This window comes from Canis lupus, chromosome 22 (assembly GCF_011100685.1).
Source record: "Canis lupus familiaris isolate Mischka breed German Shepherd chromosome 22, alternate assembly UU_Cfam_GSD_1.0, whole genome shotgun sequence".
NCBI classification, from domain to species: domain Eukaryota; kingdom Metazoa; phylum Chordata; class Mammalia; order Carnivora; family Canidae; genus Canis; species Canis lupus.
Genome location: NC_049243.1, coordinates 56,274,332 through 56,287,499, shown reverse-complemented (window position 1 = coordinate 56,287,499; position 13,168 = coordinate 56,274,332). Strand labels below are relative to the sequence as shown.

The following is a 13,168-nucleotide window of genomic DNA, read 5'->3' as shown; positions in this document are numbered from 1 at the left end:
AAAAACATTTATTTTTTTATGATGAAAATGTATTCCAGTTAAAGTCTCCTGGGTGGGCATAAGTAAAAGGTTATCATGCAGTCTTATCCTTAGGACCTTTAACAATTCCTCTTTAGGAAAACAAACAAAAAAGGAGCAGACAGTAAGTGGCAAAGTAAACAGAAGCATCTGACTTCCCCACTTCTGACTCCAGTGAAACAACCAAGGGAACATGACAACTATAGGTCATTAGAAAGGGGCCTCCTAGCCACCCCGAAACAGAGCCATTTCTTTAAGAGGAATAGAAATCAGATCAGATTCGAGCACTCTGAGGACTTGCTTGCAATTCTCCCTCGGGACTGGGAGGGAAAACATGGAGATCTGTGATCCACGAGTCCTTATTTGGAGGAAAATGCTTTACAGAGTTGAGAGAGAGCTGGTCAATGTTCCACTGGATTTTCTGAAGCCAGTGCTGACCCTAGGCATTCTCCACAGCTGTGCAGGGGCCCTCAGGACAGGGCATGGGCTTCTTCTGAAATGCAGCCCCGAGGAGGTGTGGGTGGTCACAGGAAAGCAGATTCAGAAAAGATGCAGGTGAAAAGAACTAACTGGGGAAAGGTTAGCCAGAGCCCTGAATCCCTTCCTGTACTTCTAGCAGCATCCTCAGGGGAGTGAGATGTCAAACTAAATAAATAACAAAGCTACTCCAGCTGTTCTGGAGGCAAATGGAAACATATCTTTGTTCAAAGATAAATATACAGAATATTATTTCCTAGGGCTATTGTAAGAAAAATGTCTCACAATTCTGGAGGCTAGAAGAAGTCCAAGATGAATGTGTCATAAGGTTAGTTCCTTTTGAGGGATCAGAGGGACTGTCTGTTCCACTCTTGCCTCCTAGCAGATTGCTGGGTTTGCCAGCAATCTCTTGTTTTCCTTGACTTGTAGATGCCTCACCCCTTCACATGACCTTCTCCCTGATCTGTTCCAGTCTTCCCTCTATCCATGCCTGTCTCTGGGTCCAATTTCTTTTTTATTATTATTATTTTAAATTTATGGACACAGATCACATTGGACTAGGTATCACATAATGACCTCATCTTGATTAAGTCTCTTAAGACCTTCTTTCCAAATCAGGTCACATTCTGTAGTACTAGGTTCTAGGTCTTCAACATATCTCTTTGGGGGACTTGATTCAACCTTTAACACACAGAAAATGAAATATGGAATCTAATTAGAATATACTTTACATGGGAGGAGGAAGACAGAGTTTGAGAAAAAGAATGATAGAGCACATATTTGAGAAAAGTTACTATAAGGGTAATTTTAGACTGCATCTACTCAATAAAATTCAAGAACATATAGGACCTTTAAAACAAAGGGAGAAGAGTAAAAAGGGAATTTGGCTGAGAAGCAGGCAACCATAACACTAGGTTTAAGTTTAAAAAAGACAATATTGCAGGGCAACAAAGAAAATTTGCAAATACATTATAGATGTATAGTATCAACCATCTAGAAATTGGAATAAGCCAAGGGGAGGGATGAGCATGTAGGGGCAAGGCCCAAGGCAGAAACTAAAAATGTAGAAATGGTGACAGGGAATGTGATAAGTTGAAAACATACAAAACATAAAACCGAGGAAAGAAACAATAAAAGAAACTATGAGAAATATCTTTCCTGAGATTCAGGACACTCATTGGCAGGTTAAAGTGATTCCTCCCATTCTGGAAAAATTTTTTAAATGAGATTAAATTCAAAACATTTCTGAATTTTGAGAGTGAAGGAGGTATCCTACAAGCTCCAGGGAGAAACTACCATAGTTGACCACTGACGTTTCATGTCTCTCAAAAAAGAGTGGATGGCATCCATGGATGTGTCTGTTCTGCAGGCATCTCTCTCTCATCTCAGTAGGTGGCTGGTGGGACCGGCAAGGATGATCAGAACAAGTCCAGGATTGTGTCACAACCTGATGGCATTGAACTGAGAGAACCAGATGAGGAAGTCCTGTGTGTGCATATGCATAAAAAGACAGCCAAGCCTTCCTTCCCCTGCGAGGTGTGCAGCAGGGAGTTGAGATTACAGTGCTCATCTCCACCACATGAGGACACGTCCCTTTCTGATGACCAACCCCGTGATTCATGTCACCTGGTGTACCTTGTATTTCATGAAAAAGGCTTGAATTTTTCCACTATTACTCCTACCATCTGTTCTTATACTTTTAATTTTTCACCTAAATCAGCTCCTGTGAGTTTCTGTTAATTGCAACCACAGAATCTCTGAATAAGATCAATATAAAGCAAGTTGCAGGTATTATTAATAATTAAGAGGAGACAGGCTATAAAATGAGTAATGTGACAATAATTGACTGTAAAACATCTGATGGTAGCCAAAAATGATACAGAATGAGGTGTTGAAGGAAACAAAATTTTGTTAATTTCTTTATCAGTGATCCTGAATTACAAAAAAAATAGGTTCAACTATGTATGTTTTCTAAAAGCCAAGGTCTAGTAGAATTGACAACACCAAGCATTTAGCACATTATGAAAAAACAGCATTTAAATATGCTCACATAGAAAAAGATAGAAAAAAGTAAAGAAACATTTTTAAATGTTTGGAAATGCTATTATATGATGATCAAAGCAAGATCAAGCACTACAAGTCTGACAATAAATGTAAGTGGATTAAACTCTCCTTTTCAATTATTGTGAAATTCTTATAGGTAGAACACAGTACAGAGAAAATATAGAGGTCAAGAAAAATTAAAATAATGGACAAAGATATATCAGATTACTGTGCTAACATGCATCAAGTTTACATTAATACTGGACAAAATATGTTCAAAACCACAACAGAACAAAACCAACAAAACTTCACCAAAAAAAAGTATATGTATGTACTTTGTAAGAACAAAGAGTATCATGTTTTCTTGATTAATAGTAAATGTCTAGTGAAAAATATGAAGTTGTTAATTTTCTTTACCTACTGACTTAATAGCCAAATGTATAAAGCAGAATCATCAGAAATGGTTGAAGAAGACACATTTCTCAGTTGATGACATTCTGAATAAGAAAAAAATATATAAACATAAAGATTAAGCATTGTTACCAATGTTACTATTTGTAAAAAATAATAAAGATGATAATTTTATATAACATGAAGAAAATCCACAAAGAAAGCAATTAGAGAAAAACTTTTTAAAGGCCACATTCTTGAAATTAAGGTAAATAAAACCTGAAATTAGTGACAAAAATAGTTTTGAAAATGTATCAGTGACATTATTTTAAAAGCCATAAAACACTCTTTTAAGTCATTTAGATATAAAAGGAAATGGGTATTGCAATTACAGAATATGGAAAATCACTACATATTAAAACAAGAAAATTGGCTGAAGCTATTCTCAGATGGAAATTTAGATCAGTAACTAAGTTATTAAGGAAAAACATGAATTTATTTATTTATTTATTATTTTTTTTTATTGGTGTTCAATTTACTAACATACAGAATAACACCCAGTGCCCGTCACCCATTCACTCCCACCCCCCGCCCTCCTCCCCTTCTACCACCCCTAGTTCGTTTCCCAGAGTTAGCAGTCTTTACGTTCTGTCTCCCTTTCTGATATTTCCCACACATTTCTTCCCCCTTCCCTTCTTTTCCCTTTCACTATTATTTATATTCCCCAAATGAATGAGAACATATAATGTTTGTCCTTCTCCGACTGACTTACTTCACTCAGCATAATACCCTCCAGTTCCATCCACGTTGAAGCAAATGGTGGGTATTTGTCATTTCTAATAGCTGAGTAATATTCCATTGTATACATAAACCACATCTTCTTTATCCATTCATCTTTCGTTGGACACCGAGGCTCCTTCCACAGAAAACTGTGTGGAGGTTCCTCAAACAGTTAAAAATATACCTGCCCTACGACCCAGCAATTGCACTGTTGGGGATTTACCCCAAAGATACAAATGCAATGAAACGCCGGGACACCTGCACCCCGATGTTTCTAGCAGCAATGGCCACGATAGAAAAACATGAATTTAAATGAATAAAGTGGCACTCAATTCAATATAGTTAAAAGGGGAAATAATAAATGAAAATCAACCAAAAGATAAAAATAATTAAGAAATCGATGTATTAATGAAGAGAATATATCAATGTTCAAGAGCTATATCCCTGATAATGCAAAACAAAGTGGGCAAAAAAAATCTTGAAAATCTTACCAGGGTCAAAAAAAGATGAAACAAAGTTTAATGATGAAGGAGAGGATTAGAAAACTAGTTTTAAAATATGTATAGTTCTACATGGATAAATGTAAAAGTCTCAAAAAAAAAGCTATTTTTAGAGAAATATGAATGATCAAACTTGGCACAAAACCACCTTGACAGATTAATAGCCATGAAAGAAATTGTAAAATTATGAAAATTACCTTAAAGAAAGACCTTATAGCTAGAAAGTTTTATAGATTCCATGCCATATAAATTATTCTAGAGTTACTAAAACTCAATAGTAATGTGTATAGAATACGCATTTATAGTATATGCATATTACATATACAATCTCACTTAGATATAAACACAACATTTAAAATCAATACTACCCAATCAAATAAAGAATAACATGGTAAAGTATAGTCACACATGCTGAATAGACTTTTCCATGTGAAATATAGAAATTACATGCACACTCTGTGTGTATATATGTGTCTGTATTAATTAAAAAGTTGGGGAAACCCAAAAAAAAAAGTTGGGGAAACCAATTCCAGCAGTTTCTTTTTGTTTCTTTTTTCCTCCTATCAAAGTCAGATTTGGAGTGATTTCCTCTCTTCTTTTTACTTTACTGTTTTTTTTAAGACTTTTGCATTCAGAAAAATTTTAAGTATATCACTTGTTCAGATATCTGAAAAAATTAGTCTCATATATGATGGTAAAAGGCAAATTACTGAGATAATAAAGGATTATATGTGGTTATTTTAAGGATTTCCTTAGAATATTTGGCTTTCCTGTACTTAGACGATATTTATAATGACCATACTAGAGTAATTGTTTTGAGCTATGAAAAATAAGGTTTTTCCCATTGAGTGGCTCAGATGAATGGGAAACAGTAAAATAATTTGAATTGGATGTTCCTTAAAGTCTTTTTTCATAATAGATTCTGATTCCACTATTTATCCCAACTTAGTATAGGAATAATAATTATTATGTGAGATTTTACTATCTGCCAGGCACTCTTCTCAGCAATTTATGTGTATTATTTAATTTGCAAAGAAATCTCATGAGGTTGGTACTCTAAGCTAGCATAATAATTGCTATTATTATTATTATTATTCAATGTCAAATAGCAACTAATGATTCATCAGAGATTGCAAATAGAGCATTTTGTAAGCAAAATGTATCAGAACATTTCATTCACTGAAAATTTCCTCTTTTCCTTTTGAAACCCCAATCAGTTATATACCTGTGCAATGAAATGATTGCTTGAGAAATGATTTTCTTTTGGAAATAAGTTCTTGTGGTCCCTTGAATGATGTGGAAGAGTTAGATGCTTTGGGTAGACTTCCCAGGAAATGCATCTGTGTGCAGGTGGTTCATCGGGAAAGTGTATCTGTGAGAGAGTCAGGAAAGGAAGGTTGGGCAGGGGGTCAGTATCCGAAGCTGAGATGGCCCTTCACAGATGCTCTGATGACTGGAAGTGGCTGCCCAGAGGCTGGGAGATAGTTTCCGGGGAAACACTGAGGCAGGATCCACCTGCCAGCAGCATTCCTAGCTAGGGGAGTGAATCTGAGATGGAACAGAGTAGAATGGGGCAGAGAAGAGTACAGTCATGTTTTCTATGCAGACCCAACAGGAAAGAAATTATTTTTAGGCATAAATCTGAAAGAATGAAAGAATGGAGACAACAACCAGAACCTCTTAGAAACTAGAACGAAAAACTGGTGCCCAGTAAAGGGTTTGTTGAAACCTTTGCTGACACAGCAGAGGGGAACCAGGAAGCGGGATTCACATCCCAAACTCTCCAGACACAGGGACAGAGGGCAGCCCATACTGTGAAGGCAGCAGCAGAGTGAGGATAGGGTGGAAGGTAGAAATCTGTTTAGAAGCCATCAGATCTGCACAGCCCATGCCCGCCTCTCCAACCCAGCACTTGCTCTCCCCAACCCCAGAGAAAGGCATTTACCCATTTCTTTATGCAGGGAGGACTATTTTTAGGAGATGGTTGGAGAGAGTTGTTGGGTTTGGTGCCACTAGGGTGGGGAGGTTTGGGGAGGGACCCAAAATGTGGGTTAAATGAATGTGTACACACTGGGTGGAGACCCTCCCATCCCCAGCTATCTTCTCCCATTTGATTTTCAGCACAGCCTCTGTTCTCCTGGACAGATAACACTGGCTATTTTCTAGGAAATCTCACCAATGTAAAGGGAAGAAATGAACAAGTTTTTCCATTTAAACAGTTCAGGCAGGTTCCCTCACCAGGCCACTCACACCCCTCCTTAGGTGTCCTGATTTGCAATGCTTTTCACTGTGGGTGTTCAATCAAGAATGCATAGGCTTCCCACATAAAAAATAAGAAACAAAGAAGAAAAAAGTGGCTCAGAGAAAACAGAGCCCATCCAGGGAGGAAATAAAACATGAAAAATACAAGCCCTGCAAATATCTCAGCGATAAAATGATATGTTGCAACTGTGAAATGAAAACAGTTCAAAAGAAAGAAAGAAAGAAAGAGAAATAAAGAAAGAAAGAAACAAAGAAAGAAAGAAACAAAGAAAGAAACAAAGAGAAATCCAACATTCAGAGTTCATAAAAGATCTCTCGGAAATTAAAATGTGATAGAAAAAAAAACACAATAAAATCATTACACGATAAAGCTCCCTGAATCCTCCAGAAAGTAGAGCAAAGAGATGAAGTGGCATAAAAGTAGGAGAGTTGAGATCAGAGAATTACAGGACAGTTCCCAGAGGCCTGATGAAGGAAGGCAGGAGTCATGCTCAGAAATCGGAAGGATAAGAATTTCTGAACCAGAATTCCATGCTTAGCCAAACAAGCAGTTAAATACAAGGTAGAATAAACACATTTTTCGACATGCAGCATCTTAGATATTTGCTCCAATGAACTTTCCTTAGGAAGATGCTAGATGCCACAGTCCCTTAAATCGAGAAAGGACACGTAGGCTATTCCTGAATAGGAAACCCAGAGAACGGGGATGCAAGCATCCCCCACGAGGGCGTTCACTGAGACAGTCGGGCTGGAGGTTGGGCGCCAGGCATAAAACCATAGGTCCCAATGGTAGAAGACTCCAGGAGAAAAGATAGAATGCCCTATTTTGCTGGAACAGCTGGGAAGTACTTGAGGTTGAAGTAGTAAGTACTTAGGAAGCTGTAAGATAATTATTATCTTAGGAAAACCAAAGCTGTAAGTTACAGAAAACTCAAGTTGACTGTGTGTCTGAGTTAAGAACTGTTTTTTGTCGTATCCTAATAAAGAGAACTTTGTTGAATGACTACCATGCAGGGACGGGGGTGCATAGGAGCTGAAAAATGAGTATTGATGATGTTGCTGTCATGTGTCCCAGGGGGAAATCTATGAAGACAACAAGCGAAAAATCAAGAAAAGCATAAAACAGGTTATTTGCAGGAATGTAGCTAAATACAGAAACAGCGAAAAGAGGTTCAAGTACTTGCCTCTGAGAAGGAAGAATTAGGGATGGGGGAGGTGGAGGCATTAAAAAAAATTTCTTGTGGAATTGTTTGATTATTCATGTATATGCATGTATAACCCTGAAAAAAAATCTTACTAAAAGGATGCACAAGGGGAAAAGGAACAGTATGAATTTTATCAGTCGAGAAGAAGAGTACATTTATTGGCCTGAATGACCTGCCTTATTCTCTATGAAATGACTTTAGTCATAGAGTTTGCTAGTCAGCAAACTAGCTTCTGAGTTTGGGAGAGCTTCTTACTTGGATGAAATCATTAAATATATTCTTGTTATATTCTAAAATGTTGATCTAAATGACCTTTAGATTTCTATTCTTATGATCTTAACTATAAACTCTCTTCTTTGTAGAATATAATTTTGGAAAACGTATACTTCAATAAATGATTAGCCTACTAGTGAGGTATCGTATATGAAAAAAGAAAATATCATACATTAAAAATGTCGGAGCTGCAGACCTCATTAATTCAGTTTTTTTTCCATATTCTATCTAGGAGAAGGTGAAGTTTACCTTTGAATGCCTAAGAAGAAATGAATATTGTAAGCATCATTATAAGGATATCTTGGTCATTTCTTTAAAAGAATCTGAAGATTGTAGTATATAATATTGTATTTAATAGAGTCTCTTTTTTTAACAAATATATATCGAGTGTATTCATGTAATAAATGCTTGTTAAGGATCTATTTTGTTCAGGCATTCTACTACGTATTGGGAACACAAAGCCAAAATACATAGTTCTTGCTTTTAAGGTGACAGATGAATAAGGAAATTGACATAAAACTAGCAAGTGTGCTGAAAAGGACAGATAACAGTGGCTCCATTGAAGAGTTAAGGTAGAATGGACTTGCAGCCCAGGAGAGAGTGTAGACTTCACACAGGGAATTTCAGGGGAGTTGAACTTGAAGCATAAATGAGAGTAAAGTCCGTGGACTGATGGGAAAGAATCCAGGAACAAAAGGCAGTCTTGGGCAGTGGTGAAAGTATCATGTGTTCTGGGAAGAGCCAGTAGCTCAGGATGTCCTGAAGCACAGGTCAAGGAGTCTGAAGAGATGGGAAAAGACATTTTGGATTGTATTATGTAGGTGGAGGCAATGAGACACTATTAATAGCTGTTATTATTAAGAGCGAACATTTTCAAATGACTTCTCTATGCTAGGCACTAAGCCCAGGTCTTCGATACCAAATCTTATTTAAAACTACTCTATCCTCACTTCCAAAGTTTCAGGCTTGAGGATAGCACAATACAATTTGTGTAGAAACTTTATTCTACCATTCTTGAGAAAATGCGGCTGTCGAGTGAAAAGAAAAAAAAAAGACACAGAATGGTTTAAGTAGCTACTTAACAACATCACATATAATAGGGCAAGGGACAAGATCGGAAAGATAGAGGTAGTCGAGTGTTTTATTCTTTTTACCACTTTGAAAGTTTCTAGGATATCCATCAATCAATTTAAAAATGAGAACAATGTCTTATTATAGAGGAAGAGGGGAAAGGAAGGGGGAGAAAGAAGAGATTGGGGGGGGAGGGAAGAAAAGAGAGAGGGAGCAAAGGAGACAGTCATTCATGGGGAGGCAGCTGCTGGAGGAGGGGAGGCAGCTGCTGGAGGAGGGGAGGCTGGAAACAGAACTCCTAGAAGGACGGGGAGACCCTTCTGGCAAAGTCCAGGCACAGGATAGGCATCCTTCCGCAGAACAGCAAATGGAAGAATCAGAGCATAATTTACCAAATAAATCCAAAGGAAAGGGTCCCCCCCGCCCCCTTGGATGCTTGGGCGAGCAAGCGAGAAGGAGAGCGAGGACCCCTGAGGTTGGGGAGACCAGTGAAGGCGGTTCCCGAAGCTGTGATGCTGTGATTGGGGGGGTTGTTTGGCTTGGCTTTGGGCGATGCACCAGTTAATCGTATTCCTGGTGAAGAGAAGGGGCGGTGGTGCGATCCTGGGCACCAAGCGGGTGATTCCGTACTCATCAGGACCCAGAACTCCCCCCACCCCGGCCCCCCGCCCCGGTGTGAGCTCCAGGAATAGAAAAAGCACAGCGAGGCATTTGCAAAGACGGGCCTGGGCACAGGTGACCGACCGTGCCCCCACATGGTCTCCGCTGGCCTCTCCTTTACAAAGGGCTCCGGCCCCCCGGGTTTGGTGGCTCAGAACTGAGAGGGTTGGCAGCTTCTGTCTCCTGGGAGCTCCTCCCGGCAGCTCGGCCTTCCCCCTAACCGGCCCCTGTCTTCCTGCCGTCCCCAGGGCTCTACGAAACCTTTCTAACCAACGATGACCCCGAATGCTGTGATGTCAGGAGAGAAGAGCGCCCGAGCAAGCCCTCCAGAGGGACGCTGGGGCCCAGCAGCGCCTGTCACAGGACGTCCCCCACAGTGTCATCAGCGAGCAGGCTGTGCCACAGCAGACTCAAACTGTGCGTGCTCGTGCTCATCCTGCTGCACACAGTGCTCACGGCCTCGGCGGCGCAGAACGGCACGGCGCTGGGCCTCGGGGGCGTGCAGGCGCTGGACGAGAGCTCGCCGCGCGACGAGTAGCCCGGGGCGCGGGGGCGCGGGGGCGCGGGGGGCGCGGGGGGCGCCCCCAGCCCCGGCCCCCGCCCGGGCCCAGGCCCCGCCCCGCCCCGCCCCCGCTCGGACCCACCCTCGGGGCCTTCTGACCCTCTCGCCGCTGCTGGGGCAAAACTGAAGATGGGCCTGGATCCAAACGAGGACACGAACACAGCTTTTTATTGACTAAAAGGCTGTAAAGTGACTTAAATTTCTCACACCATTTTATACACTGTGTTTTAATGTTTGGAGGTTTTATTTGCTTTCCTTCGGTTTGGATTGATTTTTGTTGTGTTTTGTTTTAAATTTATCTTTTTTTTTTTTTTTTTGATTTTTGATTTTTTTTTTTTTTTTTTTTTTTTTTTGCACTTGTTACTACAGGATTTATTTTCGGGGATGGTTTCTCAGAGGTAAACTAAGTCTTCACTGTCTCTTTCTCTCTATCTATATATATATTTCTAGTCATTGTGTGTGTTCATCAGATAGTTCTGTCTCTATGTCCTGTCAGTTTCTATTAGAGGAATGATCGCTATGACCTCACGGTATAGCAAAATACAACAACAACAACAAAAAAAAAAATCATAAAAGATAAAAAAAGACAAAAAAAAGAAAACAACAAAAAATACAAATAAAAAAAAAAAAAAACCCTAACTCTTCCCTCCTGCCTCCAGACCCCAGGGCCCTCCCAGCACCTCCCCCCTCCCCCCTCCCCCCACCCCCAGCCTCTCCTCCCCCTATCCCCTCCCCCACCCCTCCCCCCCCCCCCCCCCCCCCCCCCCCCGCCCCCAGCAGACAACGTGGCTTGCTTCTGTTTGTGCAGCCGCAGTGCGGGCGCGCGCGCTCCGGGGCTTTGGGCCTCAGTGGTCCACCCCACCGGGAGCAGAACAAGGGGTTCCTTTTTAGCTGAACAAACAAGTGCTCTCCATGGTAGACGGAATCAGACACTTAACACATTTTTATGTTGACAACAAAATAAAAGCAAAGAAAACCACCATGAACTAGGTTGCTCCCGTTCCCCTTCTCCAAGCCCCCCCCCCCCCGCCCGCTGCCCCCACCCCGAGTCGGGATGCACGAGGCTGGAAGCCCCTCCTGCAGGACTGCAGGCAGGCTTTCGTGCACATCTCGGTGTGTGGGGGCCTTTGAACGACAACAGAGGGTCTGAGGACACAAATCTGGGTTTCTTTCTCCTCTCTGTGGTTGTGGAGGAGACCGTAGAGATGCTCCAACACCTGCAGTATACAGAATATGTACAATTTTACCCCAGTATCTCCCCAACCCATAATTTAAAATTTTCCAGGTATAAAGTGTATGCAATTCTGCATTATCACAAAAGAACTTGTTAAAAGAAATAGATTAGCCATTTTCATTCAAGTGCAAAAACTTTGTCACTCGAACACGCTCTAGATAGTTGATGAGAAAAGGAGAAGTCAGATCGCTCTGTTTGTATTTTTCTTTTTGTGGGAACATTTCACCTGCTGAGTGTATATGAATTTGCTTTCTAAAAAAAAAAAAGGCTTTTATGAGTTTACAGTAGAATCAGTGGAAGGAAGAGTTCATAAGGGCTGTTTTTAAAAAAACAAACAAACAAACAAAACAAATGATTTAAAAAAAAAAAAAAACACTTCACATTCCTTCCTATACTCTAACTACATTTGGGAAGTGCACTTCAGATATGTTTGCTGTGTAGCTGGGAGATGAAGGAAAACCATAGAAAAGGTCCTCGTAGCGAACAAAATTTAGTTATTAACTTTATAGCTATGAAATTCCCCCTGGCATTTGTTTTTGTTCAAACAAACTTTAATCTCTGCATCATACTTAACCCTGCGACATGCGTACAGTATGCATATTTTGTTTTGAATAAAAAAAATGTTTTGTTCCAGTCTGTTAAGAATATTCAAAAAATAATAAAGGTATTGCTTAATAAAATTGCTAGAATTGTTTAGCAGTACATGCACAAATATTTTACTAGATTCTTCGTTTTAATAGTGTTTTGTTGAGACTGAAAATCCTAAAATGGTCTGCGCAAATACAAAAAAGAAAAAAAAAAAAACACCAAAAATCCAAAATTCTCCAGTTTTTGTTCCTTTTTTAAAAATGTTTTTTTTCCTGGAAATGTTAACACACATTCACAAGTGCATGTGCACACACACACACACACATATAACAGGCACAGTATTTTTAATTTACAGAAATACAGTGCTATTTCTGGGGCCACAGTGGGTGGAAAGAGGGCTGGGGGCACTGAGTTGTGGTGAGTGTTAAACACTCGTAGAAATGAATGTGTTTAAAGGCCATCTACTGATAGGCCACAGATTTCTGTGGAATTGGGGGATGACAGAAGTAGGGAAGCAGTGGTTGGAGGGTGAATGGGTGCTGACTCATAAGAAAAGATTTAAGGTGAGCTCTTTTTCAATTGCCCTCTTTAAGGGCTTTAAGACATATGGCTAGGAAGAAGTTTGTTCTGAGCTTCCCCTACCTCTGCCATGCAAAGGCCACACCACAGTGCATTTATCCAGTGCTCCTCATGCTTTTGTTTGTGCCATGGGAATTTCCATTCTTTGGTACGATGACAAATCAACACAGATGCAAATTCCACCCACTCTCATGGGAAGATGTTATTATTTCTAGGCACTGGGCAACATGATTGAAAAAAAAAAAAAACAGTATCCCATGACAATCAGGGTTCCATTTTCTCTTAGTATCTTTTGCATCTGGTTAATTTTTTTTTCAAATATAGAGGGATTGGAAGATACCACTGGGCCATGTTTCAACTTTAGTTTGGGGAAGATGGCAGCCAAAAGAGGGAGACCAAAAACCACCACTACTTTACCAGACAGGTAAGTCCTCCAGAAAACAATTTCAAGGGTTGGGAGAAACAGCACACAGTATTTAATTGTACTGTGAACCTATAATTTAGGTGAGGAAGGGCGGGAAGGGAG

The 13,168-nt window shown here is 40.2% G+C and overlaps 1 protein-coding gene across 2 annotated transcripts in view; it reads left to right on the top strand.

The window, feature by feature from the left end:
- The window catches only part of FAM155A (family with sequence similarity 155 member A), a 626,592-nt gene extending 616,359 nt beyond the window's left edge, over positions 1-10,233 (top strand). Inside the window, exons 3-4 of one of the 2 annotated variants that reach the window (XM_038570028.1) lie at positions 8,181-8,226; positions 9,928-10,066. In XM_038570028.1, the coding sequence (XP_038425956.1) occupies positions 8,181-8,203 (23 nt within the window). In that variant the 3' untranslated portion in view covers positions 8,204-8,226; positions 9,928-10,066. Of the gene's footprint in view, positions 1-8,180; positions 8,227-9,927 lie in introns of both variants that reach the window. The other variant, XM_038570027.1, reaches the window with a different exon arrangement.
- The last annotated feature ends 2,935 nt before the right edge of the window (positions 10,234-13,168 follow it).